Source organism: Vigna angularis, chromosome 4 (genome assembly GCF_016808095.1).
Source record: "Vigna angularis cultivar LongXiaoDou No.4 chromosome 4, ASM1680809v1, whole genome shotgun sequence".
Taxonomy (NCBI): domain Eukaryota; kingdom Viridiplantae; phylum Streptophyta; class Magnoliopsida; order Fabales; family Fabaceae; genus Vigna; species Vigna angularis.
Genome location: NC_068973.1, coordinates 6316621 through 6333660, shown reverse-complemented (window position 1 = coordinate 6333660; position 17040 = coordinate 6316621). Strand labels below are relative to the sequence as shown.

At 32.2% G+C, this 17040-nt stretch overlaps 1 protein-coding gene and 1 pseudogene across 1 annotated transcript; both read left to right on the top strand.

Annotated features, from left to right (window-relative positions):
• The first annotated feature begins 6114 nt into the window (after positions 1-6114).
• On the top strand, positions 6115-10327 carry LOC108330166 (probable LRR receptor-like serine/threonine-protein kinase At3g47570; annotated as a pseudogene).
• Positions 10328-14521: 4194 nt separating this feature from the next.
• LOC108331168 (uncharacterized) lies at positions 14522-15232 on the top strand. The gene has a single exon (XM_017565808.2). The coding sequence runs from the start codon at positions 14626-14628 to the stop codon at positions 14950-14952; it is 327 nt and encodes a 108-aa protein (XP_017421297.1). The 5' UTR covers positions 14522-14625; the 3' UTR covers positions 14953-15232.
• The last annotated feature ends 1808 nt before the right edge of the window (positions 15233-17040 follow it).

Below are 17040 nucleotides of genomic sequence, written 5' to 3'. Positions count from 1 at the left end.
GTGAACATTTACCCCTTCTTGTGTTTATGAAATACCATGATATTATATATAAATGGTGTCACCAAAATAAATCAGTTTCATTGATAATACAAATCAAGTTTACCTGAATGACAGTGACACTGAAGTCTCTGCTATTAAAAATAAATCAACAAATAAATTCTTATCATTAGAAACGGTGAAGATTAGGTTAGAATGAAAAATGAAGATATAGATAGAGAGATAGATGAAGATTAGGTTAGAGTAAAAGAAGAAGAAGAGGAACATATCTCGACCTCGCGTCGACCTCGCCGCCTCAACCACGATGCTCAGCCCAAGCTGGGGAAGACACAACACAGACGAACACGAACACGCACACAAAGCAGGGAAAGCTTCTGATGAAGGCAGGGGAAGAAATGAAAGTGCTGGAAGGGAATTAGGGATTGGGGAAAAACCTTTCTAATTTGCCTACCGTAAAAACCTTTTCTAATTTGCCTCAAAATCTTACTTTGGTAGTCATCTAATATTAAACCACCGAAAATTATTTTAAAATAAAAATATATTCAGGGACGACTTTGGTTAGTAAACGCCAGAATTAAAAAAAAAAAAAAAACTTACTTGCGGTTTTAAAATCTAAATCGCCGGAATTTATCCAGGGTTTCTAAAACCGCCGGAAAAAACCCCTTCTAAAATTCATTATTTTTGTAGTGTTATTAGATTAGTTTCGCAACGATCTAATATACACCAATATAATATGTTACTGATATAATATGTTAAAGAAATACATATTAGATCGACCGGTTCTAAACAATTGAGACAATTTAATTAAAAAGAAGGAAAAAAAATATTTTTAAAAGGCATATTAGATCAGTTAAAACCCATAATCGATATAATATTTTGTACTTATGCAACCAATAAATGTCTTGTTTTATTAAGTTTTTTTCTTTTTATTTCTTCATGTCTGCTAATCAACAAAATAATGCAGATTCACATAAAAAAAAAGGTATAATATATGAGTAGAAAATGTCAGCATCTATAAACAACATCATTATGTACAATAAATAAACAAAACTGAATTCAAAGTATATTAATTAAGACGTCGAGTGATAAATAAATCTAGTTAAAGAAACAATTCAAAAGATTTTAAATCATCATGTTATTGTTGACATTATCCCCAAAAATAAGTTCACAATATTCATTTTAAATATTCAATTTGTGAATTGCATATAACTTTGAAATTTTTATGGTGAAGACAAAAACTTATTAGGGATTAATTATAAAAAAATTCAACAAGTTCATCTACCACTTACAATATTAAAATAATCAAATCAAACTCAAGAGGAAAGGACACAGTATAATATTGAAACCAGAGAAAGCCATCAGTTCAAATGTGACAAAAATTGAGTTAAAGGAACCACATTATAAGTTGTTCTATAAACATGCAAAATACATAAAAAGCATAGCCATAACAAAATTATCAACATTATTACCTTAAATTTCAAATTATATACTTGACAACTAAAAGTTAGCAACTAGGAAAGGTCCAATCCATAAAATTACCTTTCATCCTAAATTGATGGAGATCTCTTCCACTCTTATTAGGTCCAACAACTCATTAGCCTCATTTTTTTTTCTTCTGGTGCAAGGAGAGGGTGCAAGAGAGAAAGAAAGCCTTAACGAAAAGTGAAAAAGGTTTTCACGCCTGAAATAAAGGAAGTCTTGTTAGATCAGTTGTCAATATTAGATTAGTTCTCTCTATAAAGTTAGTATCAGTCTAGTAGACATTAATCTTATTTATTTTTAGTATTTATTATTCATTTAAGTTAATGTCTAGGCCAACATTAAATTAATATATCTTTAATATTTATCTAAGTTAATATGGGCTAAGTCATTTTGATTTATATGTTACGAATTTATTGTGTATTTGTGACAAATAATATGAACTATAAATTATTTTTAATCCAAATATACCTAGATTTAAATATGTCAATTCTCTTCACTAACAAATTTTCTCTCTCACTTTTCTATATAAATCTTCTCATAGTCATTTTCTTCATCCATACTCATATCTTTCATTCGCACATATCTCTTTCATCTATACTCATCTTCTTTATTCACAAACATTTCTTCATCACATTATTGTCTTTCAATTACACTCATCTCCTTCATTCACATTCATCACCTTTATCCACTATAACTATTTATATTTTTGTTTTATTTATTTATTGTTTTTAAAGGCCGTAATTTCTTTTTTAAATTATTATACATCAGTCATCATATCAAATTTATATTAGAAATAGATTTCATTTAGTGCCATGGGTGAGATAAATTTGCACTACGAGATTATGGGTGATTATGGCCATTTTTGCTGTCTAAAATTAATGAATGTGGGTGTTTTGTGGTAGTGGGTGCTTTTCTCCTATCCCATTGAAGTTTTTGTGAATCAAAATGTGTTATTGAAATAGTTTTTGTGAATCAAAATGTGTTATTGAAATAGATTTTATATATCTTTGTAATTGATTTTGATGATCTCAATTATGACAATGCATTAATGTCTCCATTGATTTTGTTTTTCTAATTTGTCGTTATTATTTTCTTTTAATGTATACATTTTTGTTTTTCGTAGGTAGAATTTGATGTATTTATTTGTAATTTTATGTTTTTACTTTTTACTCGATTTTGCAAACATCATTAAAAATAGTCAGAAATTTGTTCTTATCCAAGTTTTTTTTTAAATTCTTTTTGTGTATATTTGATAGTAGAGACTTTATATTTGATAGAATAATAATAGATTTTGTGACAATAAAAAAAAATTGATAGAGAAAAACTTGAAATGTGTACAACTTGATCTAGGATTTAGATGCATTTTAAATAAAAGTTGCTCGAAATGAGAGAAATCCAGTGGACAATATCCAAAGGAGATTGAAGGACCAAGATATCCATAATTCATCCATTTATACATGTTTTTTTTTCAGTATTTGAGACATTTTTTTTAGATTTTCAGCATTAATTTACATATTTATACTTATAAGAAAAATCTGAAAATTTTTAGGGTGTTTCCTTATGTTAAATGTTAAATTAAGATTTATCAAATCTTTACATTATAAAATTTTCATTTTTTGTGACTGCCATTTTTGCATACTATTATAATTTGTGTTTGATGTATGCAATAAGATTGCTGCAATTGGTAGTTTCCTATATTAAGGTTTTAATTTTAAGTCAAGAAGAATTAATTTTTAAAAAAGTTTGCGTTGATAAGTGCTGATGTAAAATTATGTCAGATATTTTGTCTTAAGTAAATTTATGTTTTCCATTTTCATGATAGATTCTTAACAAACATAAATAATCTTAAATATCTAATATAAAATGTTTGTTTACTAGTGAATGTAACACTATTTTTAATGAAGATGGAAGTACCATGAGATTGAATCAATTACGCAACAAAGACTAAATTAAAAGGGCAATTTAAGACAAGATTCATATTCAATAATAAAGGATAAGAGGAATTGAGTAATGCAAGTGCTATTTATACTTGTGTTTGTGATTCATTGAGAAGATATAAAAGGCAAATTGATAACTTTCATAAACGAAGAAAAAAAGACTATCAGATTATAAGAAAATTGAGAAATAGAAGCAAATGAATTTTCAGTATGTGCCGTCAAAACAGTATTATTCATAAATTAATGTCTCCCACACAATTTGGTAAAGGATAATGATATATTGATAACATTTTAATATCATCTACGTGTCATTCTGTGATTGGTTCAAAATTACTTTACAATCAATAATAATAATAATCATAAACATTCACATAAACCAATCACATGTAGATGATATTAAAATATTATCAAAGTTTCATTTGTTAAAATCTTCAAATATTGCTCAATATGTGGCAGCGTATAATAATGTAAGCATGTTTTAGGTCGTTCGTTTTAAATCAATGTTATTTCACAAAGTAATATGAACTTTCCACACTAAGACAAATAAACTTCAAAATGTATACTCTAAATACTATTATATAAATGACAATTGTGAGTAGTGGTCCACACATACGACAAGAAATTCTCAACCATTCAAATGTTAATACAAATGCATTTGGACCCTTAGCAGCGGTGTTGTCTCTTCAGCTGCACTGATCGTAACCAATTAAAGTAAACTAAACAATTACAGTCTCACACAATTTGTACCAAAAAGTAAACTAAAGTCATGTTATTTTGGCATCGCATAGTACTATACCAATAAACAGATATCAGGTTTCTTTACAATAGGTTATTTAATCTGTCTATCTAAGTAGTTCTATCTCTTCTTTAATTCAAAAGATCATATTATAGTTCTAGATCTTCAACAAATTCAATAATCCTATGTATGGTCAAATAAGTTTCACAAACAAAAGTTTCAATCAATCAATTATCAAATCAGTTCAACATACCATAATCTAAATTTCAAAAACCACAGTTCACACATAAAACATAATTTAATCAATATAGTTAACTAACTTTCTTTACCTCTCCTAATTACAAATGTTCTAAATTAAAGATTTAAAAATTTAACTATCCAAAAAAAATTAAATTAAAGATTTAAACACATCTTTGACCACAAAAGAACAAAAATTGACATAGAACTATCAAAGATTACATGAAAAATATAAAGACTACATGTAATCGATTGACTCAAGAATAAAACAGAAAATAAATTTATTCTATATACAAAATTGATCAAGTGTATTGTCCTTTATGCCAAAAGTATTAAGGTGGACTTTGAATTTTAAAAAAGACGAAGAATTGAATTAAATTTTAGAAAAGAAAATAGAAAATCCGGAACAAAAGTTTTAGAAGTAGAGAATTTTTATAAAATGAAACTTGTTTTAATAAATTTTATTTATAACATAACTTCTCTAGTATTAGTATCATTTATCAAAAACTCATTTTACTCTTAACTATTTTTTAAGTTCTCACATTATCTAAATCACAATTAAGTTCTAATGTGATGATTTTTTTCAAGATGTAATTATTCATTTGTATCTAATATTCATATAATCGACTCCATAATTAAACTTTTGATAAAGTTTTCAATTCTTGAGTCAAAATTGACTCAAGAATAAAGCAAAGATAAATTTATTCTATTTGAAAAATTGATCTCTGTGTTGTGTTTTATGTCAAAAGTATTAAGGGGGGCTTGGATTTTGAAAGAGATGAAGAATTGAATTAAATTTTAGAAAAAAGACAAAAAATCTAAAGTTTTAAGAGTAGAGAACTTTTATAAAATGAAACTTGTTTTAATAGAATTTTATTTATAACTTAACTTCTTTGGTATTAGCATAATTTATCAAAAACTCTTTTTACTTTTAACTATTTTTTAGTCCTCATATTCATTTGTATCTAACATGCATAGAATCAACTCCACAATTAAACTTTTGATAGAGTTTGTAATGGCTTGCTTCTTTTTGATAGTTAATTGGCAATTGGTTATTGACATGACCAAAACAACTTGTCCTTCTTCATTGATCACATTCAATTATAAATTCTATAAAGCTATCAACGAGTAGATACAGAACCATCCAGCAACCTCTGATTCCTCACCAAAATGAAGCATTTTTCTCTCATCTTTCATGCATTCTGTTATATATTTGTGCACTTGATTTCTCTCTTTACATTGAACCCGCTATGGCTTAGCACAAACATGTTTGTCTTTGCATCAGGCAACCAAACTGATCACTTGGCACTACTCAAATTCAAATCCAGATCAAGTGATCCTTCTGGAGTTTTGCTATCTTGGAATAGTTCTAGTCACATCTGTAATTGGGATGGAATTACATGCAATTTCATGCAAAAAAGAGTTACAAAGTTAGACTTGGTGGAGTACAAGTTGAAGGGACTCATCTCACCTAGGAAATCTCTCTTACATGAGAATCTTCTACCTTAACAGGAGGAATCCCATCATTCATGGGAAATCTTTCTGCTCTACTTCATCTCTCAGTGGGTGTTAACAACTTAGAGGGAGAAGTTCCACATGAATTGTGTCACCTAAAAGACTTGGTACAAATATTTGTACCAGTCAACAATTTGATTGGAACATTTCCTTCTTGCTTATACAACATTTCATCTCTGGCAATGATCTCAGCTACACGAAATCAGTTTAATGGATCTCTTCCAGCCAACATGTTTCACACTCGCCCCAATCTCCAACAATTTTATATTTGCCCTAAATCAAGTCTCAGGTTCAATCCCACCTTCCATTTCAAATGCATCTACTCTTTCACTACTTGAGATAGGTGCAAATCAATTCACAGGACAAGTTCCAGCTTTGGAAAAGCTACATGATCTTTTTTATCTAGGTTTGTCTCAAAACAATCTAGGTGACAATTCAACTAATGATTTGATGTTTCTTAAATCAATGACAAATAGTAGTAGTTTGCAAATGTTGGATATATATCTTACAATAACTTTGGAGGTCAATTGCTAAATTCTTCAGCCAATTTCTCCACCCAACTCAACCAGTTGTATCTTACAGGTAATAAGATATCAGGAGATATTCCTACAAATCTAATTGGTTTGAATGAATTGATGATCGGATATAATAAGTTAGAAGGAAATATACCTTCAAGTATAGGAAACTGCCAAAAGTTACAACATCTTGGTCTTTCACAAAAACAACTTTACGAGAACCATACCTTTACAGATCTTTAATCTCTCCAAAAACTTGCTGAAATTGTCACATAACTCATTGAGTGGCAGCATACCAAAAGAAATGGGAAAGCTAAAAAGTGTTAGTTATCTAGATGTGTCTAAGAATCTTCTGTCTGGTCACATTCCTGAAACTATTGGAGAATGCATAACATTGGAGTACCTCTATTTGCAAGGAAACTCTTTACAGGGAAGCATACCATCCTTTTTGGCATCACTCAAAAGTCTTCAACGTTTAGACCTGTCACGAAACAACTTATCTGGGTCAATTCCTACTGATTTGCAGAATATTTCTTTCTTAGAATATTTCAATGTATCCTTCAATTAGTTGGATGGTGAAGTGCCAACTGAAGGTGTGTTTCAGAATGCAAGCGGCTTTCTGATGAATGAAAATAATAACCTTTGTGGAGGTATTTCCAAACTGCACCTAATGCCCTTGCAAAGGTAAGAAACTTGCAAAAACACCATAAGCGTAGGTTGATAACAGTGATAGTTAGTGTGGTTGTTTTTCTTCTCATATTGTCAATTATTCTAACTATCTACTGGATTCAACAACGATTGACCAACTAGCTGAAGTTTCATATCAAACCCTACATAATGGAACTGATAGGTTCTCAACAACAAATTTGATTGACACTGGAAATTTTAGCTCTGTCTACAAAGGAGCTCTTGGGTTCGAAGACATGTTGCTATGAAGGTCCTAAATCATAAAAAAAAAGACCCCACAAGACTTTCATAGCTGAATCCAACACACTCAAAAGTATTAAAAATCGAAATCTGGTTAACATTTTCGCATGTTGTTCAAGTACACAGATTACAAAGGTTTAATTTTTAAGAACATGAGGAATGGAAGCTTAGAACAATGGCTACATCCAAGGACACAAGGTCTAGAACAACATCCAAGATTATTAAACCTTTGTCAAAGATTAAATATCATCACTGATGTTGCTTCTGCAATACATTATCTTCATCATGAATGTGAGCAATCGATTATTCATTGTGATTTAAAGCCAAGGAATGTTCTTCTTGATGATGACATGGTTGCTCATGTGTCTGATTTTGGCATAGCAAGAATTCTCACAACTATTAATGGTACTGCTAAGCAAAACGAGGACAATTGAGTTCAAAGGGCCAATTGGTTATATATGCCCGCCCTGGTATGTTCTAAACTCTTGGGGATCAGTGTTTTGTTAAATGATTTTCTTGTGAAAACTTGTTTTTTAGTTTCAAATTATAAAGTATTGACATTTTTTCTGTATATTTCAGAGTACAGAATGGGTTCTGAGGTGTCTATGAACGATGACATGTACAGTTTTGGGATTTTCTATTAAAGTGTAATGCAAATTCTAGAAGAATGTAGAAGCTCCTTAGATAGAAGAATTGAAATGTAATACAAGTTCTAGAATATTGTAAAAAAGCCTAAGATAGGAAGAAAAATCAAGAATATTCTACATAGGTAAAAATCTAGAACATTCCACATAGGTGATAATCTATGGGTCTATAAATACCCATGAACTCTACCATTTGATGCATGTAGACAACATCTACCATTTGAAGTAAGCCAAAAACAAACAAAGAAGCTAACATCTACTACAACTAAAGACAACTAGAACACTTCTTCCAACTACTACTTCCACATTCCACTATCTCCACATTTTCTCTACATTCAACTATCTCTACATTTTCTCTATCCCATAAACTATTCCTTTCACAACCTCAAAATACTAATAGTGGTACCAGAGCTACGTTCGGTCATCTACTGGGCGTAGATAAAATTTTCAACTACCTCAAACAAAACTATATCTCCATTCTATACTACTTCCCAAATATTTTCTCAACTCATGGCTTCTACCAATCAAACATCATCAATTTCAGTACCCATTTTCATAGGAGAAAATTATGATTTTTGGAGTGTCAAAATGAAGACATTCTTCCGCTCTCAATATTTATGGGATATTATAGAAGAGGGATTCATTATTCCCGAAGACACCTCCACTCTTACTGCAGCTCAAAAGAAGGAGTTGAAGGAAAACAAGCAGAAAGATTCAAGGGCATTATTTTCTCTTCAACAAGCAGTTGATGACACAATTTTTCCAAGGATAATTGGTGCCACAAGTGCAAAACAAGCTTGGAATATAATACAAGAGGAGTTTCAAGGAAGTGGTGAGGTGAGCAATGTTAAACTTCAATCAAAACTAAAATTACGGTCTCAGAATAAATAATATGAAGGAAATAAAAGTAGAGGAGAAATTTCTAGAAAGAAAGAAAATTCTAGAAACTTCTCTATTACTCGTCAAGGAAAATACCCTCCATGTAGCATTTGTAAAAAGACAAATCACTTGAAAAAAGATTGTTGGCATCATGGAAAACCTCAATGCAAGTATTGCAAGAAGTTTGGTCACATAGAGAAGTATTGTCGTAATAAAAATAGACATCAAGCAAACTTTGCGGAAGAAGATAATCAGGAGAAACTCTTATTCTATGCCAATCAAGAATCTCCTAGTGGAGAAGGGAGTTGGTACTTAGATAGTGGATGCAGTAATCACATGGCAAAAGATCAAAGTATCTTCAAAGACATTGATAAATCTGTCAATGTCAAAGTTCGGCTAGGAAATGACACCACAGTGGAGTCTCGAGGCAAAGGAACGGTCATGGTGGAGACAAAGAAAGGTACGAAATTCATCAAGTATGTTTTACTAGTTCCCAGTCTTAAAGAGAATCTTTTAAGTATTGGCCAAATGATGGAGAATGGGTATTCTCTTCATTTTGAGAAAGATACATGCAAAATTTATGATAGTAAAATCATAGAAATTGGCCAAGTAAAAATGGAGAAGAGAAATAGAAGCTTTCCTATAAGCTTCAAACCTGGAACTAATATTGCCATGAAGGTAGAAGTTGATGACTCATGGCTTTGGCATAAGAGATTTGGCCACTTCAACACACATGCCTTAAAGCTTTTATATCAGAAAAACATGATGAGAGATCTTCCATGCTTGAAAGAGAATAATGAATCATGCGAAGGATATCTCCTCAGAAAACAACACTGATTACCATTCTCGACAGACAAAGCATGGAGAGCAAAAGACTTAATGGAGTTGATTCATACCGATGTTTGTGGACCAATGAGAACTCATTCACATCACAACAACAGGTATTTCATCCTCTTCATTGATGACTTCTCTAGAATGACGTAGGTCTATTTCTTAAAGGCAAAGTCAGAAGTCTTTGGAGTATTCAAGAAATTCAAGGCCCTTGTTGAGAAGCAAAGTGGAAAACAGATAAAAGTAGTTAGAAGTGATTGTGGCAAGGAGTACACATCTCAGGAGTTTGATAAATTCTGTGAAGATGAAGGCATAAAGAGACAACTTACAGTCGCATATACTCCACAACAAAATGGAGTGTTAGAGAGAAAGAATCGCACAGTTATGGAGATGGCAAGATCTATGCTAAAAGAGAAAAGTATGCCTAATACTTTTTGGGCTGAAGTAGTCTACACTACAGTTTACATTCTAAACAGATGTCCAACTAAGGCAGTTCAAGACAAGACTCCTATTGAAGCTTGGAGTGGAAGAAAACCATCAGCTAAACACCTACGAGTATTTGGGTCTATATGCTACATACATGTTTTTGATCAAAGGAGACACAAGCTTGAAGACAAGACTATATGAGGAATATTTTTGGGATATAGCACACAGTCAAAAGGCTATCGAGTCTACAACCTACAAACAAAACAACTCATCATCAGTCGAGATGTTGAACTTGATGAAAATGCTTCTTGGAATTGGGAAGAAGAAAAAATTGTTAAAAGCAACATTTTACTTCCAGTGCAACAATCTCAAGAAGAAACTCAAGAAGAGGCAGAAAATTTAGGTATGCTTTCTCTACCTCCACAACAACAAGATTCTTCACCTAAATCCAGTCCAAGAAGAGTAAGATCTTTGGTAGACATATACGAAACTGGCAATATGACCATGATTAAGCCTAACTATTATGAAGAAGCCTCAAAGCAAGAACCATGGTCAAGGCAATGGAGGAAGAAGATCAAATTAAAGATATGTTACCAAGGCCAAGATTTGAACTACTGCGCATAATGCTTGGAGTTACCGAATTTGCATTAAGGAGGAGTATTAAAGTGTAATGCAAATTCTAGAAGAATGTAGAAGCTCCTTAAATAGAATAATTGAAATGTAATACAAGTTCTAGAATATTATAAAAAAGCCTAAGATAGGAAGAAAAATCAAGAATATTCTACATAGGTAAAAATCTAGAACATTCCACATAAGTTGTGGTCATTATGTTCTAAAATAATCTATGGGTCTATAAATACCCATGAACTCTACCATTTGATGCATGTAGACAACATCTACCATTTGAAGTAATCCAAAAACAAACAAAGAAGCTAACATCTACTACAACTAAAGACAACTACAACACTTCTTCCAACTACTACTTCCACATTCCACTATCTCCACATTTCACTAGTGCAGTTAAAGGAATTGACACCGGTTATTTTTTGCCATAGACCTCGGTTTGGGAACCGAGACATATGTAGACGAGGTAAAAAGTCACTACGATTCGCCTCAGTTTTCTTTAACAGAAGCAATATCTAGGATTCAACTCGATTCTCTTTGAACCGAGTCAGTATTAGTTCTTCCAAGAGCCTTCAGATTGGGTATCCTTTCAGATTGGGCATCCTCTGAACCAGAACATTATTCACATTCACAGGTTTCAAAATTTGATCTTTCCCATTTTCTTTATCATCAAGGTGTCTAGAAAAATCTACAGAATTCCAACATAGCCTCTTCTAGAAAAATCTGCAGAATATCAAACCCAAAACCAATCAAATATCTAATCTTTAATTTTATAACACTTTCTCATACCAATTCTCCTTTCCCCCTTCAAGCTCTTTCACTGCAAAATACAAAAATCCGAACATAAGTCAGAAGAACACACAATTAACTAAAATAACAGCAACCATTTCAACCATGCAGGTATGTAAGAATCCGAACTAAAAAAGAAAGAGAATAAGGATTGTAATTGTTCTTTAAAACTGAAAATTCTTCTTCAAAGAAGAAAGGACAAAGCACAGTGGAATCATCATACCCATTTATCAAATTGGGCAAATTCACAAGAAAGATGAAGGGAAAATATAAACAGAGGCAGGAATGAAAAAGCTTCAAGCATCAATAATAAGATCCACAAAAGTAACAAACTTTAACACGTACAAAATCATTTCAGTGTTGTTATCATCATATCAAGGTTATAATATTACTATTGAATTGAGATTTGAAAGAAAAAGAACAGAAAAAAAACCCACCTGAATTGCAAGTATAACAGCATTAAGAGGAAGAAAAAGAGTCATGTGACTAGTGAGGTTGAAGGGTGTTGTAAGCCAACGTCCAAGTGGCACAATGAGTTGGCCGCTACCCTTATTCCCCAACTTGGAAATGGCCCTAACACCTTTCTCAAACGCCTCAGTGTTGAGAGTAACATTGTCACCGACCCCACCAAACTCAGTCAAACAGAAAACCACCGGCCGCAGCTTCGGCGGCGGTTGCACTGGAACACCACCCAGCACCAGAAAGCCGCTAATCGTGTTCCTCTGCCAGATGAAAAGCGAGGCTAGCGTCGCCACCCACAGGAACGCGAAAAGGGTCTTGTGAGAAGCGAAAGGTGGCATTTTGGGGTTGAGGAGGAACCACCCGAGTACCTGAGGAGGGCCCTTGCGCCCTTGCGCCTCCACCGCAAGAACAAGACCGGCCACCGCGCCTTTTTCCCCCGCCGCGTCTCCGACGCGCCTCCCTCTGGACGACGCGAAAGAGAAAACCCTCTTTGTGCTGATACAAACACCCCCTTAATTTGGGTTATCTGATACAAAAATCAGAAAATAAAAAAAATTAAAACTTGTTTGTACTATGGAGGATGAAGAAAGCTCGTGGAGAAGGAAGAAGAAAGCTCTTGATGCTCGAGGAGGAAGAAAAAACACTATTCGCATGGCGTGAGAAGAATTTCTTGGTAGGACAGACTTTTATGCCTCGGTCAACCGAGGTAGTAAGCCATTGCATCAGGTGCACAGTCTGACTTTGCAGAAAAGACATGTGTTCTCACCAGGGTTATATGTTTCGGTTGCTTACTTAACCGAGACAATATACACCTTATGCTTTGGTTCTCCTGAACCGAGTCATATAACATTTTTTATTAGTGATTTATGCTTCGGTTGTTGACTTAACTGAGACAGTACACCTATTACGCTTCGGTTCCTTTTGAACCGAGACATATAAGTTACTTAAAACTATGAAAATGTCATCGCGCTTTTATACGCTTCGATTTCAGTAAAATCGAGACGTATATAGCGCGTTAAAAAGACTTTTTTTTACTAGTGTTTTCTCTACATTCAACTATCTCTACATTTTCTCTATCCCATCAATTATTCCTTTCACAACCTCAAAATACTAACACTCTTATTGAAAATGTTTACTCGAAAAAGACACGAAAAAAATCTTTACGCATGGTCAAAATTTGCATAAATTTGTGGAAAATTCATTGTTTGGACAGATTTGCATCTTACAAATTTTGGACAAATCACTTGTACTGAATCATGAAGAAACAACAACAGAAAAAGAGAATAGTCGAAATCTGCAGATGATGAAAACTACCTAGTTTCACTCTTTAAGATTGGACTTGCTTGCTCAATGGAATCACCCAAAGAAAGAATGGACAGTATGAATGTCACAAAAGAACTAAGCAAAATCAGCATGGTATGATTCTCTTGGTATTAATAGAAAAAATGCCATTGTTTCTTATACCTCCAAAAATTAATGATAATTCCATTTATAACAAAATTGTTGTTTCCCTCTTTAATGGTGGGGCAGGAGCAAAGGCATTGAGTGTCAGAATTCATTATCAGCGACAACAATCAGAAGAGAGAGTTGTTCAAAAAGGACATCGAAGAAGATTACTATCGATTTTTAGAATAAGTCATGTGAGTACCATTGTTGAATTCATATTTATATTATAAAAAATTATTTAATAATTATTATTTGATAAATAAATGTTAATTTTATTATAAAAAAAAGAATAATATGTTTACACAGTTTTGTTAACAATATTTTAATATATTATATTTATAATTTTTTATTAAATTTAAAATACGTCAACAAGATAATAAAATAACAAATAAATAATAAATAAATACACTTAGTACAAATGTTACCCAAAAATATCTCTATGAAGAAGTAAACATACATATTTGATATGTGAACTGCAAGTGGGTCCACCACATGTCTTTTGTTTTCACTAAGATATATATATATATATATATATATATATATATATATATATATATATATATATATATATATATATATATATATACGAACATAAGTCAAACTTAATATTTTTATTATTATCAAAACTCTTAAAAAAGTTTATTGAAATTAGACTGTGTGAATCAATTTTACACAAAAAGTAAACCATCTAAAAAATATAAAAAATTATCTCTTCATATAAAAAAAAAATCATCCCTTTAAAACATATTTATATTACTATAAACATTTATGTATTATAAAATTAAATCATCATATAATTTGTTTATAATTGAAAAGTTATACTTAAAAGAAAATCCAATTAGTTTAGGGACATAATCAAGATCTTAAAAATCTGAAGTGGCTAACTACTTTTAGGTTTTGAAAAACCCATTCAACCCAAAACAGTTACAAAAGCCTAAACAAAAATCTACAGAGTTGCGCGTAGGACACACGCCTTTTACAGCGGTTGGAACTCCGCATGTGCCGATTCTGACAACGAACAAACGTGCCTCTTCCTTCTCTCTCTCCATTACTACTATTTAACGCTCTCACCCCCTCTTTATATAAACACCCACCACTGTTCTTCAAAGCCTCACAAACTGAGGGTTGGTGGGTGCCACGTCTTGAGCCACCGAAGTCATTCTTGGCATTCCGGTACAATGGCCTCAAGCGCCGCCGCAGACGGGCTCTTTCGACCTATCTACGAGGGCAGCATCTCCGCCTACGACAACGACGTAGAGCGCCGCCCCTATCACCGCAACTGCAGCTGCGCGCTCCACAGCAAGTCTGGCCGCGGCAAACCCTGCCGGAACAAATCGCAGCGCTGCAACAGCGTTTCATATCCCATGAGGCGGGCCTGGAGCGAAGGGAGCTTGCTCTTGTCGACCTCCGCGCATTCCTCTCCCTCTTCCTCCCCCGCCGCGCCCAGGCCTCAACACGAAGAAGAGGGACATAGTCACAAATTAGAGGTTTTATTTGAGATGTAATGTAATCATTAACCACCCTCTTTTTGATAAAAAATAACTCTTTTTCTTTTGTTTCCTCTTTTCATTTTCGAATAATATGAGTCCTTTTCGATTAAGGTCTTGGTAATACTTTTAAGTAAAGTGGAATCATTTGTTCAAGGTTGTCGTGGGTTTGTATTCATTTATATGCCATTTTGCTTCTGGGGATTCCTGATCAATTTGGTAGGTTCTGAATCCCACTATCAAGTTCTTGTAAGGAAGCTAATTATTTTTTATTAATATATTGATCTTTTAGTGTATATATTTATATATATAAATTGGGTTTTTCCTATTTTTTTCATTACATCTGAGCGATCTGAGTGTGGGAAGAATGCGTTAATGGTAATCGTGATTGAAGAAGGGATCTTGCGTTGTGATTAATGAAAATAAAAAGTTGATATATTTAAGGGATAAACAGTGGTGTGATGAGGGAAGTGGTTGGAAGAATACAGGTGAGAAGGTGGGAGCTGGCAAGACACGGAGTCACAGCTAATGAAATTGTCTTTCCAGAAATTAAGGATGTATAGTTAAAGAATCTCCACCTGTTAAGGGACCTGACCCACATGGGACGGTCGGGAAGGATGGGATATTAATGGACTATGATGTACTCTCCCAAGAAACACAACCACATTACTCCATTTGGTAGTCAAATATCACAAAATGTTCGTTAGATTCGATGAATTTTAAATATTTATCATTAGATGAATAAGTGTTTAATAATTAGGAGTATTTATTGGATCTCCTATTATTCAGCCTCTTTTTATTCAATTTAATTTGTTGGATTAAACTTCATTTAATTTAAAATTAATATTTTTTATTTTAGTATGAGTGATTCCAAACCCAAATTTTAATTTATTTTATATTTTTTCATACTCACTCATAATTAACATAATTTGGATAAACTTTGTTCGCAATTAATATAATAATATGATTATAGGTAAACATTATCGTAATTAGCATAATTTTAGACAAACGTTACCTACAACTAACATAATTTTGTACAAATCTAAAATTTTCAAAGTTTATAATGTCTTCTTTCATATCATCTTTTCATCTCTATCATTTTACTACTAGCATAATTTTAGGTTACTCACAATTAGTATAATTTTAGGCAAACATCACTCACAACTAACATAATTCTAAATAAATCTAAAAGTCTTAAAGTTATAATGTCTTTTTTCGATTCATTTTAATCAATCATATATTTATTTTAATTAAATGCTTAAATAATTAAGTATAAAACAAAATTTTATGTGTATTAAATCATATTACTCAAAGATCTAATCTAGCTCATCATATATGTAAGTTATGTGGATAGGACAAATGCAAGCATTATTTAAAACGTGCTTTGTTGAGAAATGTAATTATTATACACATATGTCATCTAATAAATTTTTTCTTATACAACATAAACAAGTATACTCAATCAAATAAGTTATTACTTGAATAGACAATAAGTATACTCTTTCTAACAAATGCAAGCCTTATGCATCTTATAGTACATGTTAAACGTTAACAAATATTTTATTTTATACTTGTAAAAGATATATGTGTTTGTTTCAATCCCCTTGTTAACATCAAAATCTATTGGGGAACATATTGAGAAGTGTTTCGTGTTAAACATCTTCTTTGAAAAAGATAATATGTCAGTCTTAGGAATCAAACCCGTTATGGCAAGACTTGTGCTTTGTCCAAAGGTGGAAAGAAGTCACACACAAGTTTGTAAAGAACATCCATGCTCTAAAGGTTTTGCCAAATAAGTCACACACAATCATTACTAAGTCAAAAGCATTTATTGCATCTTGAAACCTCAAATGAAATAATAAATTTTTTCATATTGAAGAGTTTCACAATGGCTACAAAAATATGTGCAATGATTTTTTTTTCTTCTCAAGACCTTTATATAAAAGATATTGTTGAAGAAGCAAATGGTTAAGGCGTTGATACAAGAACGATGCACACGATCTTAATATTAAAATCATGTAGTTGTGAGGAAGAATATCGTTTGTGTTTGATTAGAAAACTAGTAAAGAAAGTTTAATCGTGTAAACAAAGTAAGATGTAGCCACT

Coding starts and splice junctions, on each gene's coding strand:
- LOC108331168 (XM_017565808.2), top strand. CDS start 14,626: ATGGCCTCAAGCGCCGCCGCAGACGGGCTCTTTCGACCTATCTACGAG.